This window comes from Lampetra planeri, chromosome 5 (assembly GCF_965212315.1).
Source record: "Lampetra planeri chromosome 5, kcLamPlan1.2.h2, whole genome shotgun sequence".
NCBI lineage: Eukaryota > Metazoa > Chordata > Hyperoartia > Petromyzontiformes > Petromyzontidae > Lampetra > Lampetra planeri.
In genome coordinates, this window is record NC_136111.1 from 12,458,938 (window position 1) to 12,482,113 (window position 23,176).

General features: G+C 42.0%; 2 protein-coding genes across 3 annotated transcripts; both read left to right on the plus strand.

The window, feature by feature from the left end:
• The first annotated feature begins 131 nt into the window (after window positions 1-131).
• Window positions 132-11,609, plus strand: LOC144718877 (ras-related C3 botulinum toxin substrate 1-like). The gene is made up of 6 exons (XM_078594459.1): window positions 132-397; window positions 4,357-4,428; window positions 5,042-5,159; window positions 6,366-6,428; window positions 8,806-8,965; window positions 10,573-11,609. Exons 1-6 carry the CDS (start codon window positions 363-365, stop codon window positions 10,704-10,706), a joined length of 582 nt encoding a protein of 193 aa, XP_078450585.1. The 5' UTR covers window positions 132-362; the 3' UTR covers window positions 10,707-11,609.
• Window positions 11,610-13,445: 1,836 nt separating this feature from the next.
• LOC144718878 (small integral membrane protein 10-like protein 3) lies at window positions 13,446-21,119 on the plus strand. Of its 2 annotated transcripts, XM_078594461.1 has the most exons (3): window positions 13,446-13,828; window positions 14,600-14,822; window positions 17,643-21,119. In XM_078594461.1, exons 2-3 carry the CDS (start codon window positions 14,658-14,660, stop codon window positions 17,667-17,669), a joined length of 192 nt encoding a protein of 63 aa, XP_078450587.1. In that variant the 5' UTR covers window positions 13,446-13,828; window positions 14,600-14,657; the 3' UTR covers window positions 17,670-21,119. The 2 variants fall into 2 exon arrangements, with proteins under 2 accessions (XP_078450587.1, XP_078450586.1); XM_078594460.1 differs by lacking the exon at window positions 13,446-13,828 and having other exon boundaries at window positions 13,835-14,822.
• The last annotated feature ends 2,057 nt before the right edge of the window (window positions 21,120-23,176 follow it).

Genomic DNA, 23,176 nt, shown 5'->3' on the forward strand with positions numbered 1-23,176 from the left:
CAGGAACCAACAAGTTTGCGTCGCGCTCTGTAAGGCAAGAGGAAGTTTTTTTGTTGTTTTTCGCATACAGGTGGTATTTGCCCCGGCCAGGTGAACGCCTACTGCATACTTGTACAAACCCCCACTCCAACACACACGCCCCTTTCTTTCGTCCCCTCTCTCTCGAGTGCTCTCTTCCCATTTCTTCCCCGTCGTTATATGTGAACAAGAGTTTTAAAGATACATACGCAGTTGACTCTGCGACTACTACGCAGGCTTGGTTGCTTGGTTCCTTGGTTTTCCCCCCACCCCACCACGTTCTCTACCACCCCCTCCCCACGGGCTTGGCAAGCGCACGCCAGGCGTGAGCGCTTGTGCCAGGCATGCAGGCAATCAAGTGTGTGGTGGTCGGGGATGGGTACGTCTTCTCCACCGTCTCACACACATCTCTCTCTCTCTCGCTGTGCGCGTGTGGAGGTCGACTCAGCCTCTGTCTAATGATGTCCTTAAAAGTGTGTAGCCAACAACCGTCGGTTTATTACTTGAGTGAAGTTGAAGGTCGTAATGGGTGGTGCTGTCGGTCGATGTGTCTATGATGTACGTCGATGTTGAACTTCGTTCGCGACGTACGTCGCCAACTGTGCGCGGGGCAGGACGACATACTGAAAGATGAAAAGCAGTTCTAACGAAATGCGTTTTCAATTTAGAAGATGGTATTCCAGCGTACGTAGTTTTAATAAAAATGCATGCGAGTGTGTCGCCGCATTCGTACGGTTCGCTGACGGCACTTGCCCCACACGTCTGTGACGGCTGTACGTGGTGGTGGTGTGGGGGGGGGTCTTTCTTCCTTTGTACGGTTGAGCGTAGCGGAGAAGTCGCTCGTCACAAAGTGGAGCGAACAGCTGATGCGTGAAACCCGCTTGCGCTGAGAGCGCGTAACGACCGGTCGGCTCCTATGTTTCGTCTACAAGATATTCAAGTTCAAGTTTATTTATTAGATATAGCCCTGTGAGCCATTCGGCTCTTGAATCGGGAATCAGACAAAAAAACAAAAACATGAACAATAAAACAACTTAAAGTGAATATGTGACTTAAGTGCAAACAGAAAATCCAAGAAAATCAAAGTGTGAATGGGAAGGTCGTGGCGAGTTTGAAAGTCTCGCGTCCGGCCGAGTGTGGGTAGCCTCTTCCACCCTTTCGCGAAATCCACACGGTGGGGAGGTTGGACATCTCTGCCTCTTATCCTTACACTCATAACGCTCTTTGGGGTTTACTCCAGTTGCAGATTATCTTGTGGGATCTCAGAGCCACCCGTAATTCGTTTCAGGTCCCATAGCTTTAAGCACGAGATTAAATGTCAAGTGATTATATATATTTTGACATTTTTCAGAAATGTTTCACATTTTGTGAACTGAATCCGTTGCATACATTGTGTAGATACCGTTTATGCTGTCAGGGTGTATTGGTAACGGATCGTCATTGTAGAGGCTTCATGAGATATTTCAAAAAGAGACACGTTTATACCTGCTCTGTTCGCATCTACCCCATGGAGTGACAGACCTTGTGGTAACCATGTACTGACCACAGCGTGCTATTACAGGTAGTCCTCTACTTACGATGGAGATGCGTTACGACGACCCCATCGTAAGTTGAAAATATCGTAAGTTGAAGATGGCCAAGCCTACCCAGGAGTCTTAAAGAATGGTGATAATTTAGCAAAACAGAGCAATTTACAGTACCGTACTGTATAAACTATATACCTTATGTATTTATTAATTACAATACTGTATTGCACAGTAAAATGTAAAGTAAAAAAACAAGGTAAATTCTTAGCCTACCTATATGAACTGCAATTTAATAGAACGTTTTTTCAGGGAACAATCCTATCTGCTATAAAAACAATTTTAACATGCATTGAACGTATCGTATCGTGGTAACCTTAAAATGAAATCGCTAAAGCTACGTATCATACATGCATTGAACGTATCGTAACGTATATTGTACTGGACTCACCAAGATTATGTCCGTCGTCTGCATACTTGAACGATGTTAGGTTGTTGATGGCAATTTTGTCGTATCGCCATCGTAAGATCGAAATATCGTAAGTCGGACCATCGTAACTCGGGGACTACCTGTAATTGGACATCTGAAACCTACATATGTGGGGCATAGACAAATCACTCCAAAACCTGATCTGCCACTCCAACGCCAATCTAGCTGAAGGATATTACAGTGGAATTCAGGGTAAAGCAGTGTTTCTGCTTTCAACGTCAGTTCGTGCCGGCTGGGTACAGCTCACACATCACTTGCTGCTAAAGCATACATTTCTTGTTTATACGCATACTGTAGCGGTGGTCTTTGTTCAAATCCAGGTTACAATGCGTATGGAATTTACTTCTCATGACCAGTGATGGAACAAGAATGAGCAAGGTTTTTTTTACTTGATCGGCTTTTTTAAAATAACTGCTGTGCTGCACATTATATAGGCCTCGTTAAGGTTAAAGGTAAAAAGCAACGAGCCGACCTTTACCCTACCTTTTACCCTTACCCCATACAAATTACCCGATTACAGGGTAATTACTGGGGTACTACACATGAAAAAGGTGTATAACAGGTAAATGCTAGGTAGAGCGCTTTAGTCATATAGAATACTCTCGATGATTTCAATTTTACACGCTTGTATCCTCAAATCGACTGCAAACTTGGTATAGTTATGTCATACTGATGACAATACTATATTCTATCATAAAAATATAGATATTTTTAAACATTATTTTGTAAATGTTGTTTCGGCTTGGGTCTAATTGTCCACGGTCAACTCACGTTGGTTGTAAATCACTACGGCACCCTGACGTTATGGAAAGCTTCGGGGCCACTTCCTGGAGTCGTGGAGTTCTGCCATTACTAGTACATTTAATAAAAGCGTGTTTAAAAAAAAAAGTATTTTTTAAATATTACTTAGTAAATGTAAGCCACGGACTGCGCCACGGAGCTTTTAGCGGTAAACAAGTTACCATATTTACCGGGTAATACTTCGCGCTACCTTTACCCTACCGGGTAATTCTTTCGAGCTACCTTTACCCTATCCTTTACCTTACTCCTTGGCATGTCGACACATTTACTCTTTACCTTTATCCTTTTACCCGGTAAAAAGGGTAACTTACCTTACCTTGCCGAGGCCTATGCACATATGTATGCCATGTAAATATAGTGATACGCCATTTCATTATGGGGAATTGTGACCATCCCTACAAGCTTATACTTGGAGAAAATCACCTCAAAGGCAGGGAATTTGAGAGTAATGGACCTCGTGGTGGAAGGACTGCTAGTTGCACTTAGAACAGTGCATTTGACACAAGGAAAGAGAATCGGGAGCAAAGCCCTCTGTATGCCAGGCACACAGACGATAGCAAATGACTCATGTTCAGTCAAGCCGCACTGCCATTTTACAGCAAGATTGGCATCATGATCACAACACGAGTTCCATTTTAAGATTTTTTTTTGGCTTCTGATTAGGTCTGCGTATGTGCTAGTTCATATGTAAGACGATGTCTCCATGTGTTATTTCCAAGTTTTGTCAGGATGCTTTGGCAACAGCTTTGCTGTTCAGTTGTGTTTGGGAAAAGGCGTTCGCGTGACATCGAAGTCGCTCATTTAAACGGCTGCACTGATCTAAGCTGAGGAATTGTAGCAAAACCAATTTGTGCTGCATATTACAGAGCATAGCGCGTAACGACTGTACTTGAAGTCTATTTGTAAAACGAATTTTGTCCTGTACACAGCAGTTCGGTTTAACAGTGGAAATCAACTGTGAAGTATATCTGGGTGAGAAAACAAATGACAATGCTTCTTCAAAGACAACGAACTAACAACATGCGTTATATGCAGGGCCGACATGTTCGTAGACCAGGACTTCTAAAGTGCACTGTCAATTTGTCTGACAATGTTACATTTCAATAGCTTTACACAGATCCTAAGAGGTGTACAGAAAAAAAGCAAATACATTTAAATGCAATTTTCTTGATTCAATTAAACAATACAATTTCTTTTAAAACATTTACAATAACAAACATTATCTCGGTTCACCATATGTGGCGTAATGTGGAAAACCTTTGAATTGTTGCATGCCCTCATGCTTTCAGCTGACCTTCATCAGAGGTCCTGGCAGTTTGAATTGATTTCACATCAAGTCAACCGAGCAGAGCACGGAAGCATGGGAGCTGATTGAATCGTGGGTGTGGGAGGCTGCTTGAGGTCGTGGAAGCGTGGATCCACCAGGATGGAAATGGAACGTGCAGTTCATTAACAATTATGCCAGGGCTCACAAGTAAACATCTACACAGGAGTTGACGGTGGTGTTTGTGCACTTTGTGTCAGTGCGGTGGGAAAGACGTGCATGCTGATCAGCTTCAGCAACAACACCTTCCCCGGGGAGTACATTCCGACAGTGTGAGTTATCCCTTTGTTTGCCAATGGCAGCAAAAAAATATTTAAAACACCTTTTACATGTAAACGTTTTGTTTCAGTGGAAGTATGCGTTATTGTAGACCAAAATGTGAAGAAAATGCATTGTCTACATTATTCATATTGTTAGCCGTGTTTTATTATGCATTGAGAATAAGGTTACCACCACCTGTCCTGGTAATCCCAGGTTCATCTTTTTTGGGGGGGTAGTTGTCCTGAGAAATTTGTAAGTATTCCCGGAACATGAAATGGGCTGCTTATTTGTCATTTGTGTAATAATTTACCACTTAAGGCAACACATTTACCAACAGTTCTCGCTTCTTTTGGTATAATGAGACATTCCTCTCCCCATGATATCCTGTTTTTTGTGTACCTCAGGCGGCAGTGCTACTTGAGTCCAATGCCAATTCGTGAAGCATGGCTGTTTCGCGTAAAAGTAATTTACACACTCGCGTATTGTGTAGCATGCTCTAAATGCCAAAGCACATGGCATTTTTTCGTGAATAAAGGAGGCGCATGAGTGAGAGACTGCATCTCCATGCTGTACACGCCGTAGAAGTGAGGTTGTGTGTACATGTGGCGTGCTTGCATCAAACAGGTTCGACAACTATGCCGTCAATCTTATGGTTGATGGAAAATACGTGAACCTGGGGCTCTGGGACACTGCAGGTCAGGAAGACTACGATCGGCTGAGGCCGCTCTCTTACCCACAGACGGTACGGTGTACACGTCCACACTCGTGGATACATCCTCACCCATGTTCTTGCACACACGCTTATGTAAGGGATTGTTTACATCCGTGTTAAGCTGTCTCCCTGCTGTAACACGTCGTGACTTGGCACTCGCCTCCATGCGCAGCAATCAGCCAATGCTGCCAATGACACATGCCATAGCAGGCACCAATCGTCTCTGGATATATGGTTTCTGAGGCAGTGGTTATGATTGTATTGGCTCTGGAGAGATGATGACAGATTTGAACTTGCAGCCTGCCAAATATACGTCGAATGCTCTGGTCACATTGCTCCCAAGCTGGCTTACATCAGTATCTATGCATATATGTACAGTGTTGGGAATACTTTTACCTGTGTACTGAAGAGAGACAAACCATGAGCTCTCCCAGTGTTATTCTAAGCTTGCTATCAGCTTCATTACATGAGACGAAGTGTCAATTCAGAACTCTTGTAGTGAAATGCATCACCCAATTTGTTAGAGAATGGTTTGTGGAAGGGATATCAGAGCTACAGTAGTGAGATTCTTTCAAGTGACCGATTTCATCCATACTCGTAGGCACTGCACTTGTCCACACACCATGCACAGAGAAATATATGTTGCATGGCAGTCCAACCAATATATTTTATTATTTATAAAAGCTGGAATGTAGCCGAATTAAGTGAAAACCCTAATTTATTATTGTGATGGATTTTTTTCGCGTATTGATAACCACGAGGAGACCCATCAACTCTGCACTTTAGAACCCAGTTTAATCACCCAGATTCAAAGCCAGGATCTCATTGGTGTCGGCTCATTGGTCTCAATCTTGACCCACCCAGCCACCTTCCTGGCTCCTTGTGTGTCCTTTCTTACATCATCAGAGTGAGAAATGAGACTTGGCCTGTAGGCAAAGGTCGCCTCATGGGTGATACGATGTGTTTGAAAAGGTGTACTTTTTTCTATTTGCCGTACATTTATAAAAGTCTCATAGATGACCTGGACACCGTGCATATGGCATTCACTACAAAAATTATATTAAATTTGCCTCAATATATAACATACATATTTTTCACTGTGGATACGCTTAAGCATTGAAGTGTTTTCAGTGTACTGGTTCGTTGTAGTATATGCATGATTGCACTTGCTGACGCAGTAAGGATTATTATTTGATCGGTAAAACTATGCAGCTAACTCTCTCTTTGCTTCTTTAGGACATTTTTCTCATTTGCTTCTCGGTCGTGAGCCCATCTTCCTTTGACAACGTACGCGTAAAGGTACGGCAACAGCATATTTTTTATATATTAAATTTTTGGAATTTATTATCCCAAATGTCATCACAATTGTGCTTTTGGTGTCATATGAGATGAAAAATTCATTCGCATCTCTCTAGGAACAGTTTAACTCTTTAATTTTGAAAGTTAAGTTAATTATTTAACCAGGAAGTCACACTGTGTCATAGTACTCTTTTTCAGGAGGATCCTGCATTGGCATTTAAATTTTTGATATTTTCACCCAGTTAATGCGTGTTCATACATGAAATTGGCAACTCATGGAATAGGATGTCACAGAAATACGTCTGATATCCCATACAGTGACCTCCATCTGGCCCACGCGGTAGAAGGGAGCACTTCCCCATCTGCTCTGCTTACGGGGCAATGTTTGTCGCTTTGCTACAGATTTTTAAAAATTGCACAGTGCTGTATTTAAGTGTTCTGGATGCGCTAGCTTTGATTTTTACATTTATCTTGCTTTTCGCTATTACATTCCAATTGTTTGAAAACTACGTCATCAATCTTACGGTTGATGGTAATCATGTGAACATGGGGATGTGGGACACGGCTGGGCAGGTAAGATTATGATCGGCTGAGGCCGCTCTCATACCCACAGACAGTACGGTGTACATGTCTGCACACGTGTGTTCATCTTTACATATAGGTATCCACGTCATGAGATAAAGGAATGTCCATTCACAACATGCAGATTGGGGTGTACCACCCCAACCTATAATATTACCTCTGGAAGGTGATATGATAAACATACTTCTAAGACCCCTTTTTTTCTGATCCAAGTGGTGACGCACCTTCTGACATCCGGTGCTTCATCGATCCCCACTGTGAATCTCCTGCCAACTACATTTGTCTGTAAAACATAGCACCTTTGTGATGGCTTTGCACTGTAAGAATGGTATAAATACCAATTGGCTTAATGTATTATATGCCTCGCAATTTTGTGCACAAACCAAGAATAGATGATTATTTTTCTCACCTACACAACCCTGTATATTTGCATCAATTAGCAAGAATTTTACTTATATCCTAAAAGACAGAAGTTGTAGACAAATTATTTCATTATTACAGTGTTACAGTTCTTCCATGCAACATGTGATATTGTTTCAATCATTACATACACAAAATCACAACAAAGCATAGCAGAGAATATCAAAAATTGTAAATGTTGTGGAATCACTTATCAACACACCGATGGGCTAAAGTCGTGAACTATTTGTCTTTTGTCAACGTGACACTTTTTGTTTTACCGATTGGCCGTGTCGGGTGGTGGAGGGTCACGACACATTTATAAATAACGCGATCTAACCCAAAAGCGTTTATTATGAAGAGAATATCCTGCGCATCCCTCAAATGTATCCTCATGTCCATATACAGCCTTCATTCCATGAAGTTCACCGAGTGTTTCCGGTTTAATCTGTGTGCTTAGGATGAGGTATGATTAATGTGTGTGTGTGCGGAAATATATCTGGCGCACCCTGATTCGGCATTGGAACAGCATCAGTTACAAGTATCCTCAGGCAAAATACAGGATCGAGCAACTGAATACAGACGCAAGTGCTAACATGCTAACCCATAACCGCTAAGTTTAGCCAACACATGTTTCTGTTTTACGAGTTTTCCTGCTTCATTAAAAAAAACACCCAATACAACAGAAAATTGGATGTACAATATATAGCGACTAAATGTGACTGTATTTAAAGACGCTATACAGAAACAGTAGATGTACAGCACTTGTATGTAGTTCGTGACCATACTTCATCACATTCGTCAGTGCGGGTTGGTGAATGCGTAGAACACAGACGAGGGGACATTGTCAAATTATTTTTCTGCATCATCCTCTGCTGCTAACAACATCGCCCAAGGGGCCGTCCATAAATGACGTCACGCACCTATTGGGGGGGGTGGGTCAGACATTTGTGACGATGTGTGACGAGGGGTGTTTGAGAAATGTGACGTCACATCGAAATGCGCAACTTTAAATGAATATAGACAACACCTTCTACTTAATTAGATAGACTTTTTAATAAATGTTTTCTCTTACAACATCAGAGCGCAGCGGCACATTAAATACGCACTACAATGACAATAGTTTAAAGCGATTTGAAGCATGTTTTTTTTTGGGGGGGGGGGGGGGCAGACCTTTGTGACGTCATATTTGAGGGGGGGGGTCTGACTTTTGTGACGCCGTGTGACGATGGGGGGGGGGGGGCAAAAATCGTCCAAAATTGCGTGACGTCATTTATGGACGGCCTTCAAGTAGAGCTATATAAGCAGTTGACATTTTTCTTAACACCAGCAGCAGTCAGTCACAGGCAGAGGAAAGGTAAAATGATAAACGTTCGGCTGTTGGCTGTGTACCCAGTGGTTCAAGGAAGTGCGGCACCACTGCCCAGAGACCCCTATCATCCTGGTGGGTACCAAGCAGGACCAGCGTGAAGACAAGGACATTCTCAAGCACCTCGAGGAGAAAAGCATGCAGCCTGTGACCAATGCTCAGGGACTGTGTCTGGCCAAGGAGATAGGTGAGCAATGGGAAAGGATGTCCGCACCCACTTCTTAACACGTACGTGTTCACCGCCAATATTACGATTCATGATTCACTTTTGGCTTGGACCACGTTAATGATCTGCCAAGACATTTGTCACAAGAGCTACAGTTTAATGTAAGCGTGCCATTTTTTATTTGAGGCTACATCGGGTGGTGGAGGGTCTTGTGATAGGAATTTTTCCAGATCATTATGTGGTCCAATTCAAAAAATGAATTGTGGACCACATGTATACTTTGTTACTATGAGCCATAGTACGTACAGTATTTTTCCCTCATTATTGGTGAGGGATACATTCTAGAGATTCTCGTGAATAGCACATTTTGCGGGTAATGATTTCGCCTACGAAAAACCTATCTTTTTAACGAATTACCATAAGTAAATACATAAATAAGCAATTAAATGCATACACATTATCATAACACAACAACATTGGTGGTAATAAACATGAATATAAAAAAATGGTTTGCCTCCTATCTCCCCCACCACCCAGTTCCAATGTGTTTTTAAATCACTTGAGCTAGCTGCCACTTCACTTTGGCCAAGAGCTAGATTTCTCCTGGACAATGTTCTTCTTGAGTTGGCCAGAATTCCCCATGTCAGAAGTTAGGCCAAGCAGAAATGTAAAGACCTGTTCAGCTTTCGTGAATAACTCCCGAAATCAGAGAAATTTAACTTTTTCATCAACTTGAGTTCATCATCAACTTGATATTTGGGAGAATTGAGGTCAACTCACATTCACACGAGTTGAGTCGAGTTAGCTGTTCATGGAAACAAGGTATTTCGCACCTCCGATTGCATGGTTGGCTATGTACGGTGCGAAAGAACTTCAATATACATACATTACACTAACTAAACCAGCCAAGTAAATATCCACCCCCTGAACAACCTGTACCTCGTTAAATTGCCACAATTAAGGAGTTATCGTTTAATTCATGAATGGTTAATTTTTGTTTCATCTGTATAATTTCGTGTGTGCCAATTTGTTCTGTTCCATGTGCAATAACTGGCTTGTTAAATTGGCCTAAATATTATTAGCATATCATCACGATGAGTAATTGTCTATCCATGGCTGGGTGGCCTTCCCATTCCATCGCCACCCTCCCGGTCCTGCAATCTCACGTGAACAGATCCTATCGTCCCATTTCCACGGTGGTCGCACCCTCTGATGTATTCCCTCCTTTGGCTGCCATTCTATCACTGTCCTCGTCCATTGGCCATCAACCCTTTTCGTCAAGCTGTGTTCTGCCCAAGCCCACTTTTCTTAGCATTTGAATGGTTATCTCTATGTCTTATTCGTTTTTTATCCTCCCCCCTTGATCTAGGATATATTATTTAGTGATTCACGGCATCTTGTTTACTTTTTTAAAAGGTGCTTTATAAATATAATGTATTACTATGAATCCATGTGTTCAAGTTCCTGTCACCCCGTGTCATTCCAAGCATGCACCTCTGCACGCTTCTCTGCACACGCTTCATTTATCGTTTTTTTGCACGATACAGATCACGTTTGTAAACAGCACTGCTTCACAGGCTCTCGTGGTTGTCGGTACAGTGTAGGAATTCACTTGTTTGTTCATTCAGGTGCAATCAAGTACTTGGAGTGCTCAGCCCTGACACAGCGTGGCCTCAAGAATGTGTTTGATGAAACAGTTCGGGCTGTCATCTCTCCAGAACCAAAGATAGAGAGGAAGAAAAAGATGTGTGCTCTTTTATAACACCCAGGCTTGCATACAATGGACATCTCTTGCACTCTGCCAAGCAAGCCCCCACAACCAATGTGGGATCCTAACCCCGAAAATGCATTTTGTCAACAGTGTCAACAATGTATCATATTTAATTTCCTACAAAATAACAAGTTAAATGCAGTTAATGCTTGTAAAAATGCACACAGAGTACACGACAATAACTGTATATGTATAAGCCTCTGTCTTCATTCTATTTTGGAAATGTGGGATTTTTTATCATTACTGTATAGCCATGTATTTACGAGCAGTCGTGCAAGTGACATGCTCATCCGCTTGCTGTTTACAATTTCTGTGGCTTGGCCCATTCTAAGCTACTGCACTTGGGCAAACAAAATTGGGAACAATTCAGTATTCTCCACATTTATACAGCATTGCGCCCTTGTTGAATGTATTCTGCACTTGCATAAAATGTCTATTTTGTATTCAGATCTGTTTATTTTTAAAAAATTATTTGGTTAAAAATAGTGATGTGCTTATTTTGAACACTACAGGGATTACTCAAATACGTTACTTGCATTTATCTTAGAATGTTCCATCCTATTTACTCTCACACTGTTATCTTGGTTGAGCTTTTATTCTTTTTTTTGTAATGCTTGCATGCACCGTTTTATATATATATAAAATATCAAAAATAACCTTGCAAATAAACTCAATGGGGCGGACTGCATTCAGGGCTTTTGCCCATGGTTGTGCTACGCATTACATCGGGCACGAGGTGGCTGGATGGTTCAGGGAGCCCGTGTCATTGTACCGAGATTCCACGTGCGTTTCGTTTGATGGTTTAACAGAATGTCTCGATTTTATTTTCTTTCTCATTTACTGGATCCACGTGGATCTATTGGAAAATATATAAATACTCCATGTATGAATGCTTATTTTGGTTGTGAGAGGTTTTTTAAGAGGACACTATTTTACCCATCTGAACAATATTGCAAACTGTCTTACTGAATAGACGGCACATACAGTATCCAAACTAAAGACAACATATTCATTATTACGTGGCCACCCGTGCCGATTAGCAGTTGGTTACGTACGGCGCGAAGGAAGTTCAACATACATACATATGGACCGTATGGCGGGACCTCGGGGTCCCGAATAAACGGAAGCAATTAATTAGTTTATTTTTGGCGACTCCGTCTCACCGCGCACATAAACGCGGCGACCCATGTGGTGCGGATCATTCTGTTGTGATGTCGTGTCCAAGCACAACAGCGAGGATGAATGCACAGAAGAGCTGAACAAGCGAATGCACTCCATGCTCGGGTATGGGCAGGATTATGAGTCTTATCCAAAGCTGCTCAAACTGCCTGCACGACTTAGGTCCTTTATTTGTCATAACGGTATGCATAATACAGTGAAACTGCTCTCTTCATTATTATTTGTGACCTACCAATGTCTGCAGCCAGGATCAATCGATGACAATCCTATTACCTTGTCCGTATGCATCTGTGCAGATCGGTTTTTTTGCGGTTAAGCCATAGTCCCCACATACCGCTCGTATCAATGCGGATAAGAGGAGCGGCTACCCACTACTCTGTAGAGTGACATTGGTATAAATGCTTGTTACAATATGAACAGCGCATTGAAAACGCGGACTATTTTATTTACCGTTTACAAAGTTTGTTCACAAATCCACACTTGAGAAACACGATGATTGACAGAGGGGTCAAAACAAATTCGATAGTGTATTTAAATAGAGGTACTGCAGGTAAGTAGTTTTCAGTTTTAAAGGCATAGTCTAACAAGACAACACTTGCCACCATCCTTCAAACCCACTGGTGAAAAAGAGCAAAGTTTTTGTTTACATTATAATGTTTATGCTAGAGCCGGGGGCTTATGGGACGCCGGGGTCCCGCCATAAGGTTCATATATTGACCAGGTCAATACATCAGAGATGTAGGTCCTGTTGGCATACAAAACAAAAAGTTACTGTAGTTGGAAACCCAGTTTGTCAAGTTTGTGAAGAGAAAAAGCCATCAGAGCAGAATTGGTGGAAGCCTCCCAACAATGAGTTTCAAACAACGTGCGTTATGTAACAAACTATCAGCACTTCCAGAAGAACGACAGTGGTCCTCTCGTCTAAAGCCACCATCGCAATGAGGAAATGTGACCAGTTGACAGCAGCAGTGATAAGACACAATTGTGGACCGGTTTCGTCTTAATTTGAATACGCCGGCACGACAGTCACCACAACGCTCACTGCTGTTGACTTTGCTGTTGACTTCATGAGGTCAGAGCCATTCCGCAGTTGTGTATCCCCTGCGTTGTGTGAAACCCACTCCTATTAACTTGCACTCCAATCACGTTTTTTGTACTGCTTGTTGTTGTAACGTCCTGACTCGCCCCTAGCTCATCGGATTCCGACTGCAGTCGAAATAAAAATTCGGATTATGAAACCTCCCCCAACCCCACCCCCACGTGGGGGCAACGAAGCCCCGCCCCCTTGCCCGCAAGTACCGCCCTCTTGTCCACAAGCCCCGCCCCTTGTCCGCAAGTACCGCCCTCTTGTCCACAAGCCCCGCCTCTCCGCGGCAGAACCCCTCCCCCCTGCGTCCCATTGGCTACCATCTCTGTAGACCCCGCCCCTTTATCGGAGAGGTCACCCCCCCTCCCCATGACCGGCCCCAGTTGAATGCCCTCGAGTCTGATTGGTGGCGCTTCGCGACTGCTGAACCAATGAGCGGCGACGACACGAGGCGGCTGCAATCAGCTGGGTCGGGTCAAGGGTCGCGACGGCCGCGCCACGTGTGGCGTAGGTGGGGGGGGACATAGCAGGGACGCATCCATCCATCACTACTCACCAATCCACACAGTCCACTCATAGCATCAGCTCACCACTTCACACTGTCCACTTAAAGCAAGCTCACCCCTTCACACAGTCGTGCATAGCAGCAGCTCACCACTGCACGCGGCCGAGCACCACCCAAATTGGGCACACACCACACGCTGCAAACTCTGCAGACGAGGCGAAGAGAGAGAGACGCTGCGGAGACCCCCGCAGGCCGACATCTGGAGGACTTTGACGGCCACTCTGAGCTTCAGAACTGGAAAAGAAAAACATAACAAAAAGTGACCCTACGGAAACTTGAGAGGTGGGATTGTGGTTAGGCTCAATAAGAGTGCCACGTGAAAGAGTTGGCTAGGGTTGGGGATACTGCAAGTGCCTGGTTCGCACTAGGTTCGGGATATGTGCGAGTATTAGTATTTGGTAGGCTAGTCTCATTAGCGGTGGGACCAGTACTAGTGGTGAGGTTGGATAGGGGTTAGATTTGGGTCCGTTAGGGTGGTGTTTGTGGTTGGTTGGGGTCGGTGTGGGTGGAGCAATGTTCGTGGCTGGTTAGCAATGTAGTTATGGGTTTTGGTTAGTGGGATATTTTACTCGTGGCCGATTAGCTAGTTGGTCAAGGGTAGGATTAGGGGATCGATCGTACAAGTTGCTGTTTGCATAGTTGGTTAGTGTCAGGTCTCGAGTTTCTCGTGTGTGTGCAGTGCGCTCCGCTATAAAACTGCTCGCCTGTGCCTCCCATATTCACTGCAGCCACGCGCGGCCTATTTCATTGTTCGGCCGCGCTTCTCGCTACGTCGGCGGTCACGGCTGTCAACATCGCAAAACGCACAGCGGCAAAAACTTAAAACGCTCATTCATCGGGTGGGGAGGAGGGGGGCAAACCCGTGTTTTGGACGGATCGCGGCTTGGCCAACCAATCTCTCGCCCTCGAACAAGCCAACAAGCCAACCAGCGACCACCAAACTCCACTCCCCCCCCCTCACCACCAGCAGCGCTTCAACCAGATACCATCCTTCATCCGCTTGTGTTCGCGTTTCACTTTTGGTGGCCATAACGCGACCGCTGCTCGTTCCAGTTCGCTGCCTCTCGAGCCGGGAAGTCTTCGCCGGGTTCATCGCCGGAGGGCCGTGGCCATGGTCGGGTTGACGGACGCCGCGGCTTTCGGCCACTTCTACACGTTCTTCTCGAAGAACATGACGCGGTCGCTGCTGCTGCTCTTCGACCTGGCGTGGAAGTTCCGCCACAGGTTCCCCTACATGTACTTCGTGGCGTCCATGGTGATGAACGTGCGGCTGCAGGTGCGCTGATTAAAAAACCATCCTTCCCAGCCTTGTCGTCACCAACCACCCAACACCATTTGCCAGGCCCGCGCGGTGGCTTTGTTAGGTAAATGCCGTGTGTGTGTGTTTTTGTGTGCTGACATGCCAGTCAAGTGTTACTTGTGTGTGTGTGCGCGCACTTTGTAATGGTGATGGTCTTGTGTTGGTTGTTGCGATTTTTGTGGTGCTTATGATGGTGATGGCATTCATGATGGTGGAGGTTATGCTATTTGTTGTGGATGTGGTAATGTGATTATGTGGTGGTTTGGTGGTACAGTACTGTATGGGACTCGACAATGATGGTGAAGTGTGCTGGACGAAGCGGCGTAGGCTGTGATGACCTCGTGGTGCGGTGCTTTAAGCCAGGCCCACATTGCAGCGATGTGTTTAAATCGCGTTTTACACGGCGCGACAAAGCCACTGTCGCCCAGCGAATCGAGTGATCTGTTATTACGAAGAGCTGTTAGATATTTTAGTGATCCGGCAATTTCAGAGCAACACTCTTGGAGAGATTTGTATTGGATTAATTCAATGTTTTGACAAATCGGTTTAGCCTGATTTTAGATTAATTTGTTTCGTCAAATCGGTTGGACTTAACCAGGCATTTTTATCTACCTGTAAAAATGGCTAATAAAATTACCTGTTTGTCACATCTTGACAAATGTAAAATGTGTTTCATTTTTGGCAGCTCCGTCACCAGCAATGGCGATGATCGCCAAGGCAGTGCGTTTCAAAATCTAAATATGGCTCAAATCGCTCTAACGTGGCATTTAAAAATCGCCACATCTAGAGGATTAAATGTCGCTCGTAATGGCGACTTTTAAATCGCACGCATGTAAGTGGTGAAGTGCTGACTGACGAACTCTTTAGAGCACAGGTGCTGCAGTACTCTCGACTTCCGCTTGTTAACAAACAGACTGGAGTTAAAATAATGTCTATTACAAGTGCCACAAGGTCATCATCATGTTAGGCTGTGGGCGGGCAACCTTTCGGGGTTTCGGTGAACCCACACAGGACAGGTTGAATCCAGCTGTTGGGGAGGTGCAGCCATATTGACAGGCACGTTAATTTTTCAAATATTAATTACACATACGTCCAAATACGCTATTCGCTAGATTGTGTGGGTAGGCAAGGAAAAGGTTTAAACTTTGCACCACTGGACTGATGCCATTTGAAAGAAGAGCTGTACATTGTGTGCCAGAGTTCATCTTTAATTTCACATTGCTGCCCCACGCCGCTGTCATTTATCCCAAAATAAATTACGGGCCTCTTTGTTTTTCCATGTTTTGTAGTTGCTGTATTAAAACCTAATTCATCCACGTTTTGCTCAGCTATTTATCCGTAAAAGAAAAGCAGGCTTTCTCTTTATAACATGCCTCTGTTGTTCTTAATATCATCACCACTTCTTCTCTGCATTACTGTACATTGACTCGTGACTTAGGCGTTTTAGAATTACAAATACCCATAATGTGCTTTTAACCAAAGCTTAGCAGCACAGCTAACTAAGTACACCATAATCTTGTACTTTAAATAATAATTTGGCTTCTACACGTGTTTATGATTGTCTAGCTTTCAATTTAATTTGAAATTGTCGTACATCAGAGCTCTTTTGCCAACACTTTGCCATTGCAACCTGCAGATAGAATTAGTATAATGTTAAGCAAATATATTAAGTTGAAATGGACAACGGAGGTTATTACATTATTGTTGTCTGGAAGAAGTATATTGTGCCTAAACTAATAAACAATGGGTCTATGCTGCTAGAATAATTCATTATTGATTTTCTTGTGCCACGGTAACTCATGCCATATGGTTACTTACACTTGGCATCCCATGGTACCTGGTAGTACAGTTGCTTATGTATGGGACTGATACTGAATATGTTACAGCAATATATACAAACAGTGCTATAAGGACTGTGTAGCCCGGGTAAATCTCTGCAACGGTCAGTAGAATGGATAACAGAGACCAGTCAAAAATGTCTAGAGCTCGCAAATCTAATTATTTAAGTAATTTAGATTATTAAACCAAATATCGGTTTGATTAATCGGCTAATCTGATGCAATTAAAGTAGTTGCGAAAAAAAAGTATCCTCTGTTCCCACGTGTGCCTGTGGATGGGAGATGATGAGTGGGATTTGGTGACATTGGTATCTTCAACGTGTCACGCTGTGGGTGATGCTTGTTGGGGGTTTCCTTCAGAAGACACGATGTAGAGGCCAGCACCGTTTTGAAAGTGGCCGAGTAATCACATGCAAAATAAGTAACCACTTAAATGTTTTTGATTCATCTACTTAATAGAGCCGTAATTTTAAATAAGGCATCCTTAGATGAATTTGGGACATAAAGTGTCGTTTGACCTTGAAAGTAAATAAGTTTTTCTAATGTAAACTACAGCATGTATTGGTATGGCTAAAGTCCATAACCCAATTGTTGTAACTGTATGCCAACACTTGAATGGTAAATAATCAAGGGTTCAGTAATTCAATAATAATATTATGGCCGAGTGGTTATAACCATTTAAATACGTTTTAGCTTGTGATTTATTTGTACCTTTGTCAATCCACTGCTGAACAAAGGCTTCCCCATAGATGGTGTAGAGGTAGAACAAGACTGGTAAGTTTGTGATTAGAATAAATAGTGTCTACATTTCACTTTTGTGCATTGTTGTTGCTTTTATAATGCCTTGTAAATGAACCTAAAATGTTTGTTCTTGTGAGGTTTTACATTTTGTATGAAAGTTGAACACTGTTGTGTGTTTCTGTCATTGTGAATCATGTTGTATTTTCTCTGCTTGCAGGTACACATTGAAATCAACCCACATTAAAGAAAACCTTGGAGTTGAAGATGTTTTATGTAAACTGGACAAAAACACTCGTCATAAGATGCTCCGTTTCGGATTTAGTTCAGGACCTTCATAGGCAAGACGTTTGATATAAGAAGAATTACCTACAATGCAATCCGTTCTGCAAACAATGCAATTGCAAAACACAAACAGTCATATTTAAAACAATGATTGTACCAAACCAACTGTTATAAGCTATGACTGGTTTGGTTTTTGCACATCAAATATAAATAAACTGTTTACACTCAAAACAGCAGGGCAGTTATTATTATTTGGAGCCTTGTATTGCTCACAAAATGCATTTGTGCCCAAATTGGTATGCGAAGGAGTTATTTTGGCACGCAATCTTTCGTGATTTTTGAAACTTAAGACACTGCTGTTGCTGTCATCAGAACCTGCCTCATTTTAGTATATTGGGAAATTATTGGATTTCTCGGTACAGAAATTGGTAACACGTTACACTGTTTACGTTTCACACCAGTAAAACATTGTGAGGTATGTGGTCTTCTCTGTAAGTTGACCCATTCAGGGTAGCATATTTTACGAGTAGGATAAGTTAAGTTGTGTAATGTCTGTAAAGTGAATGCACTTGTACAAAAGGACATGTTATGGGATAGAATGATGGTGCTATTGCATTGTTGCATTTATTGCTAAAGGTGTTATTTATAGGAATGTATAGAAATATAAATAACTATTATTTAGCATCTCCCCTGTCCATCGTGTCCTTCAACATTTTGATTATAATCAACATTACATTGCCTGACATACACACTTAAAATGTTTTGTTTAGAATTTCGCAAAACACCTGTTTTAAATTCTGTAAAAGCAAGCCTTTTTATGACTTAGAGAATTTCGAAACGTCTGTCAGAGTTTAGATTTTCACGTGCTACAGCATGCCCCTTATGCATAAAAAAAATTAGGAATGTCGTTTTTCAAAAATGTTTTATTGGTAATTGAATAACCAAATGAATAGTGCCACCCCCCGTGATATGTGGATCAAAGAAACTACCATACTCGAGATGCTGGTATGGCAGCAAGAGAAGTTTATGTGAATGCTGTTGCAAGAGGTCACACGTTTGGCCCAACGGTCCTGTGCTGATGATGCATGATGAATGAATGTGATTTATAAAAGTAAAAAACGTTGCATTGTTTTGTAACGTGTTGATATGAGTCACGTGATAAACACAATTTTGTAAGATAAAATGTAATGTCTGCAGTGTTTACAGCCTTTAAATTCATTACCTGTGTTATAGACTAGGTACGGTGTAACAAAAATCTACATAATGTATAATGAATATTTATGACTTAAAGCTCAAAGTAGCTTTGGCTTAGACCAACAATGTAAGTAATGATTAATTATAGCTGCTGTGATTTGGAAGGTACTGGAAAAATTATATTGGGGATGTTTGTGACGTCTCAGAATTATTAAGTCAGCCAGTGTTATATTGTCATCATTATCTTGGGTTCTTTCGGTTAAGTCATGTAGATATAAAATGAATAGATCACGACGTTTCGATCGCAACACAAGCAATCGTTATCAGGTGAGGCAGTTCTCCTGCTGTTTGGAAAGCTTCATATCAAGATTGTCATTGTATGCGAAATGGTCTTCCCATGCCATCTCATTTTCTTGTACATAAGGAACATAAAAATGTGCATATGTACATGAACATTTAAAAAGTCCAACTGCTTGCACTCTGATGCTTGCACTCTGTTTTCTGTTATATTTTTTGTCCACATTGCCAGTCTTTTTTTTGCAGTGTCATGATTCGTGCTATTTTTGGCAACTTGTAACAACTCGGCCAAGTTGTTATATGACTTGTTAATTGAATACAATAACAAACATGAAATATAATTAATTGCAATGCTTTGTCAAGCCCCTGCTGGACGATGGGCTCTCCATCTCGTGTCAGTTGTTTTGGTCATACTTCACAGGTCAGTCCAGGTTGGTGACACGGTAGCTGTGGCTGAGAAGTGAAATCCAGTTGCTAGGTCAGTTGTGGAATATGCTGACCGCAGTGCCATGATCACTCAACAATAATTAACTGATGCATTTGGCAACTGTGCTTTGGTCCAGGAATAGATTTGGACCACTTTTATTCCCATTGAGTACCGTCATCTTTTAACACAGGTGATATCAAGACATGTATTTTAAACCAATGTAAGCCAACTCATTTGTACAACAGCACAAGTTAAACATGACACGATTTTGTAGAAATGTCTGCCTTAATATTAACTTGTGTACATTTAAGTTTAAGAATTTTTTTCATAAATGTACACTTCCCTGGTCTCCATCTCGATATGATTGTGTTGAGCTGATGTATTCAATGGCTATCCACTTGGCAGATTGATACTGCACCTCATCTGAACTTTTTTTTACACAACTGAAGGGCATTTGGTTGAGTTGATCCTTCCTAAGTTATGATAATCAGCTTGAGCTTTAAGCTCAGTAGCAAAGTAGATACATGTGTCTCTGATATTGTAGGAGTGGATAAAATGTAAGCTTTTTTTGGAGGTGGTTCCACCTCAATTTATCTGCAAAATATATAGTTATTATTAAAATATTCATCTGCATAATCCATTAAGATGGAACATTTCATTTGTAAGCATGTCAAGTGATGACTGCTTGCATGAATATTGAGATTTTGATGTGTATGGATTTGGTAGCAAATACAAATCCTGGGAATGTTCAAGAAAACCAATTTATGCACGTGTTATCTTGAAATGTTTGCTTTTTCAGAGCTATTTTACAGAGCTCTGAACTTGACTGGATTATAAACGTGTGTTTTACGTAAGAACCTATGTGGTGGTATGGTACTATGGGATATTCATGCAGATGAATGGTCCATCTGGTTTCTCAACAGCTTGCTGCTCCTGGTTGGTTAATTCTGCTAAACCTAAAGTGATGAAGTGTGAGGTACAGTATATATATGTTTCCCTCACGATACATTGGGCTACGAGCACTTGCTTGACTTAAATGAAAAGTAAACTATTTCCATTACATTGCAGGGGAAAACATTTGAAATGGCTTTTTGTTTTGTAAGCTATATTTATGATTTTTTTGGTTTAGTGTTTTGTACGATAGTATTACTGTGTTTGAAAACAAGTTATAGTTTCCTAAAAAATTAAGCTAACTCATGTTGTACAAGACTTCTGATCATCTGCTCTCCATGGTTAAATTGATTGCGTGCTGAGAAAATTAAACTTCTAACTCCACTGTATCAAAAGTAGTGGCATAAAGGATAATGTCTTTTTTTACACTTGTCAATTTCAGCTACTTACTAGTAACATCTGTAACTCGTGAGCTCTGTACTGTTAACCGTAAATGTACTGTTTTTTTTAAGTCTTGCCTTACTGGCTGCAACATGCAGTGACTGCAAATGTCATGTTTGTCATCGTGGCATTGAATTGTCAATAAAGCCTCCAATGAGCCCAGTGACGTTTTCGTAAATGTAGTAGACTTACATCTTCGAATGCATTACATAATGAGCAGACATGGGACATTACTAGGAATGTTTATTAATTAATGATTAGACTCGAGCATGTGGAAATATATTTTGTTCGATTGCAGATCATTCTAGAGCCAGTTAAATATCAAGGTTTAATAATGACTTGTCAACTTATTAAATTACTTTTGGGATATGAGGACATTATTATTTAAATACCAAATTTCTGTGTAAAAAAAATAATCGCACTGCAAACTTAAGAAAGCCAATTGGGACAAGTTAGATTGGAAAAGCAAGCTGTGTCGATTGCCTGTGTTGTGGCAATGCATGTTTTAGCTATGCATGACGGTCACATGGTTTAGATTATTCAGTGGAAACCGCCACAATGGCGTTTCCAGCAAGATCGTTGGCCTGCAATTGCTCCAGAAAGCCCTGTGTCCTCAGTTGCCCCCTGGTGGAGGTTCTATGTCAAAATTACTGTACATGGTGTGGACAATCCCATTACATTTTCCCCATCGAAAGAAGTGTGGAAGTGTTCACACAAATGGTTTTCAGAGGCAGACTTTGAAGCAATGAGCATTGGTGACTGCTGTGCCGATGAGTCTTTTTGATGAAATCGGTCCACAGTAGTCGATCACTGCTTCATTGCTGCTGTTGTCAGTCGGTCACATTTGTTCAAATGTACCACTGATGGTGACTTTAGTGGACACGAAGATGCCAGTCCTTAAGATACTGTTGATGTTTTTTGCAAAAACGCACAGAGGATGAACTCTTATTCCGTTATGGGATTTTCTCGTAAATTACAGATTCATTCGGTCAATAGGGTCGCCGCGATAATCACTTTTTCGCGATAGGATAGAAAATATCACGATATGACGATTATCGCGAAATAATTTACCCGTTACGTATTTCACATTATCGACCTGTTTTTTGGTGGTTCACTCAAAAAGCCTTGCCACAAGTCTTCTCGTCGCTGATGAATTATTGTTTACTCAGGAAAGCCTCACTCGGTATCATCACTCTTTCAGGAGGGTCCTGCCAAGTTTTCACAGAAGTGGGCGGTGATTACTCTGTGTACGTGCACAGTATTCCAATGAATACATTTGCGGGTAATGAATGGGCAATGGTTCTCTTTCTTGTTGTACTATTAGAATCGGAGTCTTTATCCTGAAGGAATTTGACGAGCTACTTGGCTCTTTTTGCACATGTCCAGTCGGGGTGGGTCATCGAGTTACAACAACAAACAATACAAACCAACGATTGAAGTGCTAAGTAGAGAAAAGATAAGCAAGTCACTAAAATACATTTAATAGAAACAAATAAGGTATATAAGTACAAATTGTATAATGGGACCAGGATTGGTTTCAACACCCGTCCGAGATTTCGATTTAAAGCTTTCGTGACTGCAGGGATTCATCTTCTAGGTTCTTTCGGTAAAGTCACGTAAAAGGGAAGTAATAAAATAATAAAAATAAAACATAATAAAATAATTCTCACGACGTTTCGGCCACAACTCTACGTGACTTTACCGAAAGAACCAAGAAGATGAAACCCGTCCGAGATGTTAACTCCCTCGCCTGTAATGGACGAGGTTGTGGGTTCGATCCCGACCCTGACGCCTGCTGAATATTTGGAGTTTGTGGTGTCTCTCCCCGTGGTCGCGTGGATTCTTCTCCGGGTCCTCCGGTTTTTTCCCTACACATTTAGAATCAACATCACTCGTTTCCAGTGTTTGGCTACTGATATAAATGTCCACATGACTAAGCCACTTTGCCGAAAGAACCAAGAAGATGAATCCCTGCAGTCACGAAAGCTTTTAATCGAAATCTAAGCCACTTAGTTGCGCCATCCTTTCTGGTCAGGTCGCTTCTGAGAAAGAGCCACATAGCGAGCTCAGTGGGCCTTACCTGGTAAAATAACAAAAACATGAAAAATAAGAATAGGTTTTACCCTTTCTGGCAATAAAACAGCTGTTCAGATGTTAAATACCAAATACTGTAGATACCTTTTGCAAGGAATCATGTCTGCATTAACCACATGTACTTG

What these genes read in the sequence shown, in the direction of transcription:
- LOC144718877 (XM_078594459.1), top strand. Translation starts at nt 363, where the DNA reads ATGCAGGCAATCAAGTGTGTGGTGGTCGGGGATGG. An exon ending in GGGGAGTACATTCCGACAGT is followed by an intron (nt 4,429 to 5,041) that starts GTGAGTTATCCC and finishes TGCATCAAACAG; the next exon opens with GTTCGACAACTATGCCGTCA. An exon ending in CGCTCTCTTACCCACAGACG is followed by an intron (nt 5,160 to 6,365) that starts GTACGGTGTACA and finishes TTGCTTCTTTAG; the next exon opens with GACATTTTTCTCATTTGCTT.
- LOC144718878 (XM_078594461.1), top strand. Translation starts at nt 14,658, where the DNA reads ATGGTCGGGTTGACGGACGCCGCGGCTTTCGGCCACTTCTACACGTTC. An exon ending in TGATGAACGTGCGGCTGCAG is followed by an intron (nt 14,823 to 17,642) that starts GTGCGCTGATTA and finishes CTCTGCTTGCAG; the next exon opens with GTACACATTGAAATCAACCC.